At 45.7% G+C, this 16,848-nt stretch overlaps 1 protein-coding gene across 1 annotated transcript in view; it reads left to right on the forward strand.

The window, feature by feature from the left end:
• Window positions 1-7: 7 nt before the first annotated feature.
• The window catches only part of RBFA (ribosome binding factor A), a 37,848-nt gene continuing 21,007 nt past the window's right edge, over window positions 8-16,848 (forward strand). The window contains exons 1-2 of the mRNA XM_034641956.1: window positions 8-73; window positions 15,843-16,227. Coding sequence (XP_034497847.1) covers window positions 15,846-16,227 — 382 coding nt within the window. The 5' untranslated portion in view covers window positions 8-73; window positions 15,843-15,845. The remainder of the gene's footprint in view (window positions 74-15,842; window positions 16,228-16,848) is intronic.

Below are 16,848 nucleotides of genomic sequence, written 5' to 3' on the forward strand. Positions count from 1 at the left end.
CGCGCGCCCGGCGTTGGGAGGGGCGGGACAGCCGAGGTCCAGGTTTGCAGTCTGCGCCGGCGGTGTGCTTGCGGTAGGTGTTTGGCGGTGCAGCCGCGGTCGCGAGGGGCCCGGCTCTACCCGACTTGTCCGTCCCAGTCAGGCCGGTCGGAGAGACCCAGCTTCCCCGCGGAGCCACGGTGACCCGGGGGCGCGGAGGGGGCCGCTGGCTGAGCGGACCAACGAGGCGGGGTTCGGGTCCGGGCTGAGAGGACCCCTGTGACTGGGGGGAAGGGGGGACTGGACGGAGAGGACCCCTGTGACTGCGGGGAAGGGGGGACTGGACGGAGAGGACCCGTGACTGCGGGGAAGGGGGGACTGGACGGAGAGGACCCCTGTGACTGCGGGGAAGGGGGACTGGACGGAGAGGACCCCTGTGACTGGGGGGAAGGGTGGACTGGACGGAGAGGACCCCTGTGACTGGGGGGAGGCGGGCTGGACGGAGAGGACCCCTGTGACTGGGGGGAAGGGGGGACTGGACGGAGAGGACCCCTGTGACTGGGGGGAAGGGGATTAGACGGAGAGGACCCCTGTGACTGGGGGCGAAGGGCTGAATGGACGGAGAGGACCCCTGTGACTGGGGGGAGGGCGGACTGGACAGAGAGGACCCCTGTGACCTGGGGACAGAGGGGACCGCAGGGCAGAGAGGATGACATGGCTGAAGAAGGACTTGTTCTGTTTACTCCACACCAAGTCCCTGGAAATTAATCGTGGCAGTCATGTTTTCCAGACATATATGCAGTTGATTGTCAAACCAGTTGGAAGAACTCTCCAAGCTAAAGCATAAGTTATTCTATAAAATACGTGTAATATAAAAGTTACTATTCAACCATCACCCGTATCCACCTTGAGATGCATCTTTTTTGTGAACAGGCTTATTTGAGAATCATGTACATACTGTAAGATTCGCTCATTTAAGTGAAGGTGGTTTTTCTTAAGAGTGGCAGAACCACCACTGTAATCTAATTTTAGGAAGTTTTCATCACCCTGGAAAAAATCCTGTGCCCAGTTAGCATCATTCCCAGTTCCCTCTCTTCCCTTCCTCCTCTGGCAACCACTAACCAGACGTTTCATCTAAGTGGAAACATGTACGATGGAGTCTTCTGTGACTGGCTTCATTCAGCATCACGTTCTCAACCCTCATAGTGTAGCAGGCATCAGGATTTAGTTCCTTCTTATTGCTGGCTAATATTCCATTGTATGGATATATGCATTTTATTTATCCATCAGTAATTGACACTCTGTTTCCACTTTCTGGCTATTATGTGAACATCTGGTTAAATCTTTATATGGATTTAAGTTTTCGTTTTTCTGGATCTATGTGAGTGGAATACCTGGGTCAGATGATAACTGTGTTTAACGTTTGTGGAATTGCCAAACTGTTTTTAAAAGTGGCTGCTTTTTTTTTTTTTTAGATTTTATTTATTTATTTGAGAGAGAGAGTGAGCGAGGGAGGGCACAAGTGGTGGGGAGAGGGGCCAAGGAAGAGGGAGAAGCAGACTCCCTGCTGAGCAGGGAGCCTGACGTGGGGCTCAATCCCAGGACCCTAAGATCATGACCTGAGCCGAAGGCAGATGGCCAATCGACTGAACCACCCAGGTGCCCTGTGGCTGCATCTTTTAACATTCCCAACAGCAAAGTGTGAGGGATTTGATTTCTCCACATCTTCGCCTACACTTGTTATTTGTGTATTTTTTATTATGGCCTCGTGGTAGATGTGAAGTGATATTGTCGTTTTGACTTGCATTTCCATAATGGTTAGCGATCTATAGAGCATCTTTTCATATACTTATTCTCCATTTGGAGAAATGTCTGTTCATATCCTTTGCCCATTTAAAAAATTGGATTAGTTATCTTTATTATTGAGTTTTAAGAGTTTCATTAGCTACATGTTTTTTAAATATTTCTTTCTGTTCTGTTGATTGACTTTTCACTTTTTATTGGTATCGTTTGCAGCACAAAAGTTTTAAATTTTCATTAGTTCCAGCTTATCTGTTTTTCCTTTTGTTGCTTGTGCGTTTGGTGTAGTATCTAAGAAACCATTGTCCAACTCAAGGTTGGAACATTTACTTCTGCTTCCTTCTAAGAGTTTTATAGTTTTAACTTCTTTTTTTTTTTTAAGTAGGCTCTAGGCCCAGTGTGGGACTTGAACTCATGACCTGGAGATAAAGAGTTGCATGCTCCACAGACTGAGCAGCCAGGTGCCCCATTTAGTTTTACTTTTAAGTCTATAGCCACTTTGAGTTAACTTTTGTGTATGTTGGTGTTAGGTGTCCAACTTCGTTCTTTTCCATGTAGGTACCCACTTTCCCTATCAAATGGTCTTGGCACCTTTGTTGGAAATCAGTGGACTTTAAATGTAAGGATTGATTTCTGGATTCTCAATTCTATTGCATTGATTTGTAGGTCTAGCCTTATGTCAGTAACACACTGTCTTGATTAGTGTAGTTTCATAGTAAGTCTTGAAATCAGAAGTACAAGCCCCCCAACTTTATTCCTTTCCAAGATTGATTTGGCTCTTCTGGGTCTCTGGAGTTTCCATATGAACTTTAGGATTAGCTTGTCAATTTCTGCAAAAAAGGCAGCTGGGATTTTGATGGGGATTGTGCTGACACCGATTTAGAAAGTACTGTATTGCCATCTTAACAATGTTAAGTCTTCTATGGGTATAGGATGTCTTTCCATTTACTTAGGTCTTTTTTATTTCTATAACTTTTATATTTTCCAATGTTCACATCTTGTCCTTTTTTGGGGGGAGATTAAATTTATTCCTAAGTTTTTTATTTTTTATTTTTGAAGATTCCATTTATTTATTTATTTGTCAGAGAGAGAATGTGCGAGGGGCAGAGGGAGAGGGAGAAGCAGGCTCCCCACCGAGCACGGAGCCCCATGCGGGACTCAATCCCAGGACCCTGGGATCATATCCTGAGCTGAAGGCAGCCGTTCAGCCAACTGAGCCACCCAGGTGCCCTGGGGGTTTCTATACAAGATCATGTCATCTGCAAATAGGGACAGTTTTACGTCTTTTCTAATCTAGATACTCTTCATTATTTTCTTGCCTAACTGCCCTGGCTAAGACATGCAGTACAATGTTGAATAGAAGTGGCAAGAGAGGGGCACCTGGGTGGCTCAGTCGTTAAGCGTCTGCCTTCAGTTCAGGGCATGATCCCAGGGTCCTGGGGTCGAGCCCTGCATCGGGCTCCCTGCTCCACTGGGAGCCTGCTTTTTCCTCTCCCACTCCCCCTGCTTGTATTCCCTCTCTCGCTGGCCATCTCTTTCTCTGTCAAATAAATAAATACAATCTTTAAAAAAAAAAGCAAAAAGAGGTGGCAAGAGAGAGGTGCTTGAGGGGCTCAGTCAGTTGAGCGCCCGACTCTTGATTTCAGCTTAGGGTCGTGAGATTGAGACCCAAGTGGGGCTCCATGCTCAGTGGGGAGTCTGCTTGAGATTCTCTCTCCCTATCCCTCTGCCCCTCCCCCTGCTTGTGCATTCACCTGCTCACTCTCTCTCAAATAAATAAACCTTAAAAAAAAAATGCTTACGTGTTTCAAAGCAAGAAACCAGACTAGCTTTCTCCAGATTATGGAGAGGAAAGAGTAGTTTACACTTTCTTTGTCCATCATTAGGATATATGAGGAAATATGTTGGGGAACAGTGTGACATCATTTCTTTGGAAGAAATTGTGGAGTGCTGTATATTTCCACTTTCATTCTCTTCCCTTTGGAGAAGAAAGAGGTGTTTCCACCTAACCTCAAGCCAAGCAAAGAAGTTCCAAAAGGACCTCTCTGTCTGGGTGGGGTGTGGTCAGGAGGGGAAAGAACCTGTCACCCAGGACTGTAAGTTTGCTTAGCTGCAGAAATCCCTATGTCCAGACCTGCTAAAGGGACCAGAGTTGAACTCTTGGGAGGAACCCTCAGATGTATAGAGTATGGTCTCTGTGAAAGTGACCAATGCTCAACCTTATTTATAGTAAGAGAAATGCAATTATCCAACTGCAGAGCAATAGATAAACTGAGGTATACTTGTAAAGATGAATGACTGAGCCTCCACGTAAAGAGATGAGTCTCACATACTGATGAGCTTAGACAGAAAGCAGGTCACCAAAGACCACATAAGGTATGATTCCTGAGCGTAAAATTCAGAACCATGCCAAGCCAAACCAGATATTGTTTAGGCTAATTCCACCTCTGTCTTTAACTGTAGGCACATCTCATTTTACTGCACTTCACAGATGCTGCGTTTTTTCACAAGTTAAAGGTTTGTGGCAACTCTCAGTGCCACTCTTCCAGCAGCATTTGCTCACTTCCTGTCTCTTGTATTTTGGTAATTCTCGCAGTATTCCAGATGTTTTCATTATTGTGATGTTTGTTGTGGTCTGTGGCTAGTGATCTTCGATGTTAGCTTGTCATTGTGTCACGTCAACAGTAGTAACCAGGCTCAGTGAGACTACCCGCAGCTGTGGACAGTGAGGCACAGTGCGACTTTCCACTCAGACCTTGTTTGTGTGCCTTTAAATCTCTCTGACCCTCCTCCGCGGGGAGGTGGGCGTGAGGGTTTTCCTCCGGCTCCTCCTTTGGCTGCCTCTCACAGGCTTTCCGCTTTCCTTGCCGCATACTTGATAGCTGGGCATTGGGCTGACGAACTTGGATTCAGTTACAGTGTAAGATGGTGAACTTAATTGGTAAATGTGTGTGTTCTGACTGTTCCACCCACTGGTCATTCCCCATTTCTCTCCCTCTCCTCAGACCTCCCTAGTCCTTGAGACACCACAGTATTGAAATTAGGCCTGTTAATAACCCACATGGCCTCTAAGTGTTCAGCTGAAAGGAAGAGTCATACAACTCTCACTTTAAATCCAAAGTTAGAAGTGGGGATGCCTGGGCGGCTCAGTCAGTTAAGTGTCTTCCTTCGGCTCAGGTCATGATCCCAGGGTCCTGGGATGGAGTCCTGTGTCTGGCTCCTTGCTCAGTAGGGAGTCTGCTTCTCCCTCTCCCTCTGCTGCTCTCTCTGCTTGTGCTCTGTGGCTCGCTGTCTCTGTCAAATAAATAAATAAAATCTTTTTAAAAAATTAATTTAAAAAAGAGTTAGAAATAATTAAGCTTATTAAGGAAGGCATGTTGAAAGCTGAGATAGGCCAAAAGCTAGGCCTCTTTGTGCCAGACAGCCTAGTTGTGAATGCAAAGGAAAATTCTCAAAGGCAATTAAAAAGATCTACTCCAGTGGACCCACAAATAACAAGAAAGCAAAATAGCCTTATTGCTGATATAGAGAAAGTTTGATCTGGATAGAAGATGAAACCAGCCATTCTCTTAAGCCAAAGCCTTATCCAGAGCCAGGCCCTAACTCTCTTCAATTCCGTGAAGGCTGAGAGAGGTGAGGAGCTGTGGAAGAGGAATTTGAAGCTGACAGAGGTTGGTTCATGAGGTTTAAGGAGAGAAGTCATCTCCATAGCATACAAATGTAAGAGGAAGCAACAGGTGCTGAAGAAGCTGCAGAAAGTTCTCCAGAAGATCGAGCTGAGACAGTTAACAAAGGTGACTACTAACCAACATATTTTCAACGTACATGAAGCAGTGTTCTGTTGGAAGTGGATGCCATCTAGGACTTTCGTAGCTATAGAAGTCAATGCCTGACTTCAAAGCTTCAAAGGACAGGCTGACTCTCTTGTTAGGGGCTCAAGTACCTGGTGACTTTAAGTGGGAGCCAATGACCATTCTGAAAACCCAGGGCCCTTAAGTGTTATGCTAAATCGACTGGGCCTGTGCTCTAGAAATGCGACAACAAAGCCTGGATGGCAGCACATGTGTTTACAACATGGTTTACTGAGTATTTTAAATCCACTGTTGAAACCTACCCCTCAGATTCCTTTTAAAATACTGTTGCTCATTGGCAATACACCTGATCACCCAGGTGTGGTTGGATGTGTGCAGTGAGATTAGTGTTATTTTCACGACTGCCAACTGAACATCCATCTGTAGACCATGGATCAAGGAGTAATTTCAACCTTCAGATCTTATTAAATACGTATTGTAAGGCTATATCTGCCACAAATAGTGATTCTTCTGATGGATGTGGGCAAAGGAATTTGAAAATCTTCTGGAAAGAACTCAGTATTCTAAAGATTTTATTTATTTTAGAGAGAGAGCATGAGCTGGGGGAGGAGCAGAGGGGGAGCAAGATGGAAAGGGAAAGAATGTCAAGCGGACTCCATGCCAAACCTGGAGCCTGGTGCAGGGCTAAAAATCATGAACTTGAGATCATGACCTGAGCCAAAACCAGGTCGGACACTCAACTGACTGAGCCACCCAGGTACTCCAAGGATTCACTATTCTAGATGCCATCAAGATCATTTGTGATTCCCCAAAATAATAAAATACCTAGGAATAAACTTAACCAAAGACATGAAAGACCTGTAGTCTGAAAACTGTAAAACATTAATAAAAGAAATTGAAGATGACACACAAAAATGGAAAGACATTCCATCTCATGGATTGGAAAAACAAATATTAAATGTCTATACTACCCAAAGCAATCTGCAGATTTAATGCAGTCCTTATCAAAATACCAACAGCATTTTTCACAGAACTAGAACAGACAATCCTAATATTTGTTTGGAGCCACAAAAGACCCCAAATAGCCAAAGCAATCTTGAAAAAGAAAAACAAAACCAGAGGTATCATAATTCCAGACTTCAAGTTATATTACAAAACTGTAGTAATCAAAACAGTATGTTACTAGCGCAAAAATAGACACATAGATCAATGGAACAGAATAAAGTCCAGAAATAAACCCACATTTATATGGTCAATCTTCAACAAAGGAGGAATGAATATGTTGGAGAAACTAGACCACTTTCTTATACTATACACAAAAATGAACTCAAAATGGATTAAGGACCTAAATGTGAGACCTGAAACTATAAAAACCCTAGAAGAAAGCACAGGTAGTAATTTCTCTATTGGTCATAGCAACATCTTTCTAGATACATCTTCTGAGGCAAGAGAAACACAAACAAAAATAAACTATTGGGACTACATAAAAATCAAAAGCTTCAGAAACAAAACAGGATCATAGGGGAAAAGAGGGGAAAAAAATAAGATGAAATTAGGGAGACAAACCATAAGCGTCTCTTAACTATAGGAAACAAATTGAGGGTGGCTGGAGGGGAAAGGGTGGGGACGGGCGTTAAGGAGGGCACATGATGGAATGAGCACTGGGTGTTATATGCAACTGACAAATCACTGAACTCCACCTCTGAAACTAACAATACACTATATGTTAATTAATTGAATTTAAATAAAATTAAATAAAAAGCTTCTGCACAGCAAAAGAAACAACCAACAAAACTAAAAGGCAGCCTACTGAATGGAAGAAAATATTTGCAAATGACATATCCAATAAACGGTTAGTATCCAAAATACATAAAAACTTATAAACTCAATACCAAAAAAACCCAAATAATCCAATTTAAAAATGAGTAGAAGACATGAACAGACATTTCTCCAAAGAAGACATATGGACAACAGACACATGAGCAGATACTCAGCATCACATCATCAGGGAAATGCAAATCAAAACCACAGTGAGGTAAAACCTCACGTGTGTCGGAATGGTTAAACTCAGGAAGACAAGAAACAGCAAGTGTTGACAAGGGTGTGGAGAAAGAGGAGCCCTCATGTGCTGTGGGTGGGAAAGCAAACTGGTGCAGCCCCGGTGGACACAGCATGGAGGTTCCTCAAGAGATTAAAAATAAAAATACCCTACGATCCAGGAATCACACTTCTGGGTATTTACCCAAAGAGTATGAAAACACTAATTCAAAGGGATATATGCACTCCTGTGTTTATTGCAGCATTATCTACGACAGCCAAACTACGGAAGCAGCCCAAGTGTCCATCGATAGGTGAATAAAGATGTGGTGTATATATACAATGGAATGTTATTCAGCCATTAACAAGCCATTAAAATATTGCCATTTGCAACAACATGGATGGATCTAGAGAGTATGATGTTAAGTGAAATAAACCAGAGAAAGACAAATTCCATATAACTTCACTCATATGTAGAACTTAAGAAGCAAAGGGGGAGGGGCACCTGGGTGGCTCAGTTGATGAAGCGTCTGCCTTCGGCTCAGGTCATGATCCCGGGGTCCTGGGATTGAGTCCCACATCGGTTTCTTGCTCAGTGAGGAGTCTGCTTCTCCCTCTCTTTGTCCCTCCCCCCAACTCGTGCTCCTTGTCTCTCTCTCTCTCAAATAAATAAAATCTCAAAAAAAGGGGGGGGGAAGAGACAACCCCAAAACACTCTTTTTTTTAAGTTCATTTATTAGGGATGCCTGGGTGGCTCAGTTGGTTAAGTCTTCGGCCCAGGTCATGATTCCAGGACATTGGGATCCTTGCTCAGCAGGGAGCCTGCTTCTCCCTCTCCCTCTGCCTGCTTTGTGCTTTCTCTCTGACAAATAAATAAAATCTTTTTTAAAAAAGGTTCATTTAGGGGCGCCTGGGTGGCACAGCGGTTAAGCGTCTGCCTTCGGCTCAGGGCGTGATCCCGGCGTTATGGGTTCGGAGCCCCACATCAGGCTCCTCTGCTATGAGCCTGCTTCTTCCTCTCCCACTCCCCCTGCTTGTGTTCCCTCTCTCTCTGGCTGTCTCTATCTCTGTTGAATAAATAAATAAAACCTTTAAAAAAAAAAAAGGTTCATTTAAGTAATCTCTGTACCCAACATGAGGCTCAAACTTATGACCCCGAGATCAAGAGTCATGTGCTTTTTCAACTGAGCCAGTCAGGAGCCCCCAAACATTCTTTTTTTAAAAAATTAATATTATTTTTTTTAATCCCCAAACATTCTTGACTATACCGAACACACTCCAGAGAGAAGGTGGCTGGGGGATGGGTGAAATAGGTGAAGGGTATTAAAAGGACACTCGATGAGCACTGAGTAATATAAAGGACCCTTGAGATCACTATACTGTATACCTGAAACTAACACTGTATGCTAACTACACTGGCATTAACATTTTTAAAAAAGATTTATTAATTTATTTATTTTTAGAGAGAGAGAGAGAGTGTGTCTGTGCTTAGTGGGGGGAAGGGCATAGAGAGAGGGAGGGAGAGAATCTCAAGCAGACTCCCTGCTGAATGAGGAGCCTGACCTGGGGCTTGATCTCATGACGTTGAGATCATGACCTCAGCCAAAACCAAGAGTCAGTGGCTTAACTGACTATGCACCCCTGGAATTAAAATTTGGGGAAGAGGTCCAAATATCAACATTAACAGGAGTGTTGAAGATGTTGATTCCAGCCGTCATGGTTGACTTTGAGGAGTTGAGGACTTCAGTGGAGGAAGTCACTGCAGGTGTGGTGTAAACAGCAAGAGAATGAGAGAAGTGAGCCTGAAGATGGGACTGAGTTGCTGGGGTCTCAGGATAAGACTTGACAGGGTGAGGAGTTGCTGCTGCTGCTGTTTCTTTAGAGAGAGAGCACACGTGCACGAGCGGTTGTAGGGGAAGGGGCAGAGGGAGAGGGAGCACTGAGCGCAGAGCCCAATGTGGGACTCATCCACGAACCCCAGATCATGACCTGAGCCGGAATCAAGAGTTGGATGCTTAACCGAAAGAAAGCCCAGGTGCTCTAGGAAGTTGCTTCTTACAGATGAGCCAAGAAATTTTTAGAGATGGAATCTACTCCTGGTGAAGATGCTGTGAAAATTGTTGAAATGACAACAAAGGATTTAGAATATGACCTACGTTTAGTTGATAAGGCAGTAGCAGGGTCTGAGAGGACTGACTCCAGTTTTGAAAAGTTCTGCTGTGGGTAAAATGCTATCAAATAGCATCGTGTGCTACAAAGGAATTGTTAGTGAAAGGAGGAGCCAGTCGATGTGGCCAACTGCACTGTTGTCTGAAGAAGCTGCCGTGGCCGTCCCAGCCTTCAGCAGGCACCGTGCTGACCCGTCCACAGCCATCAACATCCAGGCAGGACCCTCCAGCCGCAGAAAGATTACGGCTCACAGCCCAGATGGTGGTTCTCATTTTTCTGGAATAAACTATTTTAAAATTAAGGTGTGTACATTTTTTTAGACACAATGCTCTTGCATAGTTAGACACAGTATTGTGTAAACATTTTTACATGCACTGGGAAAGAAAAAAATGACTAGCTTTATTGTCATCATCGCCTTATTGCAGGGGTTTGGAAGCAAACCCGCAACATCTCTGAGGTATGTCTGTATACCACTGCATTCAAGTAGGGGTGACCTCTGCACAGCAGGGAGCGGCCCAAAAAACTTCCCAAGTTGGGGTAATGCTATATTTCTTAAGCTTGGTGGCACATGACGGGCTCACTTATTACTATTTTTATAACTCACACATGTTATACATATTCTTATGTGTCTTTAGTAATAAAGCCAGTTTTATCAAATTCTTATTTTTTTAGTATAGTGACTTCCAACCGAACACAGCAGGGCTTCTGGCCGTCTGGATTGTTGCTGAACTGCAGTTGATGGAGCACTCTGGGTGGGTATTTGGATCCTGATAACATCTGTTTTTTGCAAGTCGGTGCCTGCTTAAGAGCTTCCTTATGATCTTGAGATAGAAGCAGTAAGACTCCATGTCCTCTTTCGGTCTGGATGTTCTGGGCATTTCTGTTTTGGGAAGCTTCCCTTCCTTTCTTCACATTTAATTCATTCCTTAGTAATTCAACAAATCTTTATTGAGTGTATATGTGTGCTGGACAGGGTATGGAATGCTTGAAATGGACTTCAGCACGTCTGAGTTCCTGCCCTCATGGAGTGGGTCTAGCAGAAGGCCTGATCTTACCAGAAAATCAAACATTTAACTTGGATCTGTGACAGAGTCTACGGGGAGAGTCCAGGGTGAGCACATTCAGCAGGGGTTTTGGGAAGGCTTCCCCTAAGGGATGACCTGCAAGATGAATGAAGACTAGGGGAAGGTGTGGGTTTGGGTCCAGGCAAGCTGGGAGCAAGTCCAGGGCCAGCCGCTGGCAGTTTGAGGCGACTGGCAGAAAATATGCAGCTGACATGGTAGGAACACACAAGGGGTTTGCAGAGGTGGGCAGGCCAGGAGATGGGGGTCTCCGAGGCTGTGCTCAGGATTTTGGACTTGACCTATGAGCAAGGCGAGCTGCCCAGGGGCTTTAGCTGGAGGTGAACATACTAGCTTTATGTATTTTTCAGTCACTTAGGCTGCCATCTTGGGGGGGGGAGGATAGCAAGGGGAGTCCATGAGGAGAGGGGAGTCAGGTGGTGTCCAGAGGTCGGTGAGACAGGGGGTAAAAACTTGAGAACCGTCACAGTAGAGGTGGCAAGTAAAGTCAGGACCGGAGGACATACTGTTCACTAAAGAGGCGATGTTAACCCCAACCCTAACCTGTTCTTAGTAGTACCATTTGGTCTTTAAAAAAAAAAAAACAAAAACATAATTAGCCTAGACGTTTCCCCAGATAATATTTTTGACTAAGTAAGTGAAAATTAATAAAGGGAAACTTCACTAAAATGGAGTTGGGAGGCCAGAAGGGGATGCTCCCTGCCCCCCCCCACCCTGCCCTGAAAGGTCAGTTACAGAAGAATCATCAGTTACAGGCCCAGCAGGAAAAGATGCGTGTTACATCTCCTACGAGAAATCGGCTTTTCCTGCAGCCTAACTGATGGCAAACTGTCATTTCTCTAAGGGACTTTGTCCGGCTTTCTCCTCATTTGTTGGACCAGCCTATGGTTTTTGCCATAGTTTCTTGTCTTCAGTTGCAATTCCTCCCCAAAAAGCCTTTTTTGCTGGCTAAGGGCTTGGCCAGGTGGCCTCTGGGTGGGTCTGGCATCCTGGGGGCGGGGTGAAGGGTGGGTTCGGAGTGGGGCCTGTGGACTCAGGGCGGGGCCGCAGAAGGTGGTGCTGGGGCGAGGTGGGGCCTGGGGCGGAGAGCACGTGCGAGATCGCTGCGCTCCTTGACCTGTGCTGTTCACTGTCAAGTAGGTGCTCCAGAGGCTAGGGTCTTTTTACCTTTCATCTTTTTTTAAAGTAGTCTCCACGCCCTCCTGGGACTTGAACTGACTACCCTGAGATCGAGTCGCTTGCACTACCCACTGAGCCAGCGAGGCGCCCCTGCCGTCTTTTGAAAAGGTAAATTGTGCCCCTGGGATTTGGCCTGGGCCAGAGACTGGATCAGACTCTGCCACATGGGTGTGGCTGTAACCTTGGACCTCACCTGGAGCAGGTGGGCCAAGTAGAATTCTGGTGCCCATCCAGACCTGCATTGCTCAATCCTAAAGATTTAGCAAGGAAAATCCGACCTCATTATTTATACCTGCCTGTTGGAGAGGATTTAAGGTAGCCTCAGGGACTCTGCCAGAATCTAAACATCAGTTTGGACAGGTATTTACTATTTTTCTAAGCTCTAGGCAATGGCAGATTAAGCTTTATTTTATTTATTATTATTTTTTTAAAGATTTTATTTATTTATTTGACAGAGAGATCATGAGCAGGGGCTCCCCCCTGAGCAGGGAGCCCAACCCAGGAGGGTCTCATCCCAGGACCCTGGGGTCATGACCTGAGCCGAGGGCAGACGCTACACTGACTGAGCCCCCCAGGTGCCCTGAGGGGCCATTTCTTAAAGCACCTGTGTTTGCTGGTAGTTGAGACACATTTTGATAGTATCGGTTTTAAGTCATGCTGGATTTGCTGATAACTGGTGACTGGAGAAAGCTCACAGAAAAGCTGTAAATGATGCATTTCTCACTAACCCTGAACCAGCAAGGAATCTGCAAGCCGTTTGGCATATCTTAACCTTTTTGGGTCCCCTTATCTAGTCAAGTGCTGATTAGATTATTCCCATCAAATCCAGAATCTCCTGCTGGGGGTAATAGGAAAGGAGAGGGGCTGACCATGGTACCACCTACCCCTCATTAAGGAGAATTCTTGTTTTTCAACCTGTTTTCTGAGCCCCTTTTGTGCACAAGCTGGGCCCGTGGTCTGTGTGGGGGACAGAGAAGAAAGGACTTTAGTTTTGGACTCATGGAGGGAGCGGGACTGCTGGTAGAGAGAATGGACTTTCACAGGGGTTGGAGAGAAGCTCAAAGCCAGGGGCATGGGTCTGAGGCGAATCTTGCACATTGGGGAAATGAGGATGATTTGGGGGGTATTGGGCCCATCTATCCAATGTTAAGGGAGAAAGACGCATGAGGAAATAGGATTTTAAGAAATTCTGCTGTGGGGGCACCTGGGTGGCTCAGTTGGTGAAGTGTCCGACTTCAGCTCAGGCTGTGATCCCAGGGTCCTGGGATTGAGTCCTGCATCGGGCTCCCTGCTCCCTCTGCCGCATACCCTGCTCACGCTCTCTCTCTGAAATAAGTAAGTTTTTTAAAAATCTTTTTCTTTTAATAATAATTTTTTATTGTATTATGTTAGTCACCATACAGTGTATCCCTAGTTTTTAATGTAAAGCTCCATGATTCATTGTTTGCGTATAATACCCAGTGCACCATGCAATACGTGCCCTCCTTACTACCCATCACCAGTCTATTCCATCCCCCACCCCCCTCCCCTCTGAAGCCCTCAGTTTGTTTCCCAGAGTCCATAGTCTCTCATGGTTCATTTCCCCTTCTGATTACCCCCCACTTCATTCTTCCCTTCCTTCTTCCGATCTTCCTATTTCTTATGTTCCATAAATGAGTGAAACCATATGATAATTGTCTTTCTCTGCTTGACTTATTTCACTTAGCATTATCTCCTCCAGTGCCGTCCATGTTGCTGCAAATGTTGGGTCATCGTTCTTTCTGATAACTGAGTAATGTTCCATTGTATATATGGACCACATCTTCTTAATCCAGTCATCTGTTGAAGGGCATCTCGGTTCCTTCCACGATTTAGCTATTGTGGACAATGCTGCTATGAACATTGGGGTGCATATGGCTGTTCTCTTCTTAAAAAAAAAAAAAGGAATTCTGTATCTTACGAATTCAGTCTCCCTCTTTGGTGTAGTCTGTTAATTTTTAGAGACTTGGGTAAATGTCCAAGTTGTTCTGTTTGAAATGTTAGTAACTTTTGTTCATTGAAAGCTTACAGTTGGTTCTCTGGGCTCTGCATGTTCTCTCGCGGTTGGGGTCACCAGCAAGGCTGTGTGTTGCCCTCCTTTTTTGTTTGAGGAAAGTGAGTTTCAGAGAAAAGCCGAGCCCAGCAGAGCAGTTGGTTTGAACCCAGATCCCAGCTTGTCTATATCTAATCCTTCTTTGTTTTCCTTTTGGAGGAAAGTTATAAAATATTAAAAATATCTTTAGTTAGGAACAAGGATCATAAAACCCTATTTAATGCATTTGGCAGACAATAACATATCTTTTACTTTCACAGTAAAAAGTAATCAGTTTTATTATTTAGTCACTGCTGCATACATAACAAATTACCTGAATTTCAGTGGCTGTAAAAACAAACTCTGCGACTTCCCAGGTTTTTTTGGGTCAGGAATCCTGGAGTGGCTTACCCAGGTGGCTCTGGCCCAGGATCTGATGAAACAATAATCGAGGTTGGGCCATGGCTGTGGTCACGTCTGTGCTCACCAGGCTGTTGGCAGGCTTCTAGGATCTGCTTCAAGCTCACTCACAAGCACAGCCCTGGCCTCCCCCAGGAGTGGGAGAAAGAGAGCCCATTCGGTGACCTCCGATTGCTTCTGCTGTATTCTCTTCACTAGAAGCACCAGGGTTGGGATCACGCAAAGATGTGGTTGACAGGAGGGGGATCTTCGAAGGTCATCTGAGAGGCTGCCACCACAGCTGCAGGGTAGAAATAAAGAGCCAAGTAGCATAGGGAGGAAAGTGGGCGTGATGGAGATATTGGTAACTTCAGAGGCGTGGGTGCATTGCCCTCAGGTATTACAGGGATTTGTCCAAGGAATAAAATGAATTCCAGGGTCGATGTCATTTAGAAAGTCTAAAGAGTAACTGCAATATAATGATTAATGAGAAATATGTATTCAGTGGTTCAGAGATCAAAATATACCTCAGATGTATTTGGTCTTCATCCAGTTCCTAGAAATGCTTATAAGTCAGAAAGGTGACATGGATGCCTTCATGAAGGTGACCTTGGGACCCCACCCCAGGGCAGGGCTGGCTGCCAGGAGGACCAACCTTGTGATCAGAGGTTGGACGTTTCAGCCCCACCCTCGACCTCTGGAGAGAGGCTGGTGGTGAACTCAGCCAAAGGCCAATGATTTCATCAATCCTGGCTATGCAGTGAAGCCTCCATAAAAACCCAGGAGGTCAGCTTTTCGGTCCTTTCTGGAGACCTTCCATGCTTAGGGAACCGGAACTCTCCCACGACGAGCCGGCCCCAAGCTCCATGAGGACAGAAACTCAGTTGTCTGGCACGTCCCTCTTGGTGTCCTTTATCATACCCTTTGAGGATGGGAAGCACAAGGCAGTGTCCCCTGAGTTCTGTGAGCTAGTCTAGCGAGTTGGAGAACCTAGGAAGGAGGTGGTTGGAAACTCCAGTCTGCCAGTGGGTCAGAAGCACAGGGAGCAGCCTGGTGCCTGTGACTAATGTTGGCAGGTGGGGACGGGGCAGTCCTAGAGGACTCAGCCCTCAACCTGTGGGATCTGATGCTATCTCTGGATTGATAGTGTCAGAATTGAGTTGAATTCTTGGACACTTGGACACTCAGCTGGTATCCTGAGAATTGCGTGGAGTTGTGGGTGGGGGAATCCCCCCATGTTGGAAATTGGGCACTCAGAACCCTAAAAGAGCAATAGAGGAGCCTATTGATCTTTTAAAGACTTTGACAGCAAAAACTGTGCTTGTCTTCCTGCAGACCATGGGGGATCAGGACTTACCTGGCGTTTTGGTGGCTGGATTGGGAGGATCTTATGGTATATGTGAAGATCATGTTGGAGATCTGCAGAAACACTTTAATCTCATTACCATGCAAGAATTTTTGGAAAATAAAATGCAATTTGGCCCAAAGATCCAAGCTGTATATATCTGGGGAGGAAAGCCGGCCGTTGACCAGGAGCTCCTGGGGAGCCTGCCATCATTGAAGATAATTGCCAGCGCAGGAGTAGGTCTTGATCACCTGGACCTGAAGCTCATTGCCAGCTTTGGTGTAAAGGTAGCCAACACACCACAGGCCGTGTCCAATCCCACGGCCGACATGGGGATGGCCTTACTGCTGGCGGCAGCTCGAAGAGTTGTGGAAGGTAAGCAGCCATTGGAGATGCTGGTTTTCCAAAGAGAGCAGATGACAGATACTTAATAACAGAGACGATAACATCATTTTGTCTTCAGACTATAAGTCTTTTCTCGGCCCTGACTTCTTCACACTGTATCCAGGACTTTGCTGCACTTGGGAATCGGAGCCATTCTCAGCAGCCCACTCAGGGCCCGAGCCCAGCTCCCCGGCACATGGCGGCCCGCAGTCTGTCTGACAGCAGCCATGTCCACCCCCACCAGGTTCCTCTCGTTCCCTTGAGGGGCGAAGTAATTTCAGTATCTCTGTGGAAATGCCCTTGGGGTCATTCATTTGTCAGTCAGCGTGCTCCCCTGGGGTGAAGGCCTCCAAGTGAGAAGGCAGAATCTGACCTCTGCACACCCTGGACATCTCTGGGAGGGTCCCCAGGAAGGGCAGCGTAGCAGTTCAGCCCTCTCCCCATCCTCCGGGTGGAACTTGGGGACGAAGGCGCTTGAGGAAAGAGGAAGCAGGAACCAGGCTCTTTCTGGTTCTGGCTGAGGACTCATGCGCACGCACATGTGTACATATACCACCAGCAAATTTTAACCACAAGTGCTTCCTTAATGTAAAAGATGTTGGCATTTTAAAG

The sequence above is a fragment of the Ailuropoda melanoleuca genome, chromosome 14, assembly GCF_002007445.2.
Source record: "Ailuropoda melanoleuca isolate Jingjing chromosome 14, ASM200744v2, whole genome shotgun sequence".
In the NCBI taxonomy this organism is placed as follows: domain Eukaryota; kingdom Metazoa; phylum Chordata; class Mammalia; order Carnivora; family Ursidae; genus Ailuropoda; species Ailuropoda melanoleuca.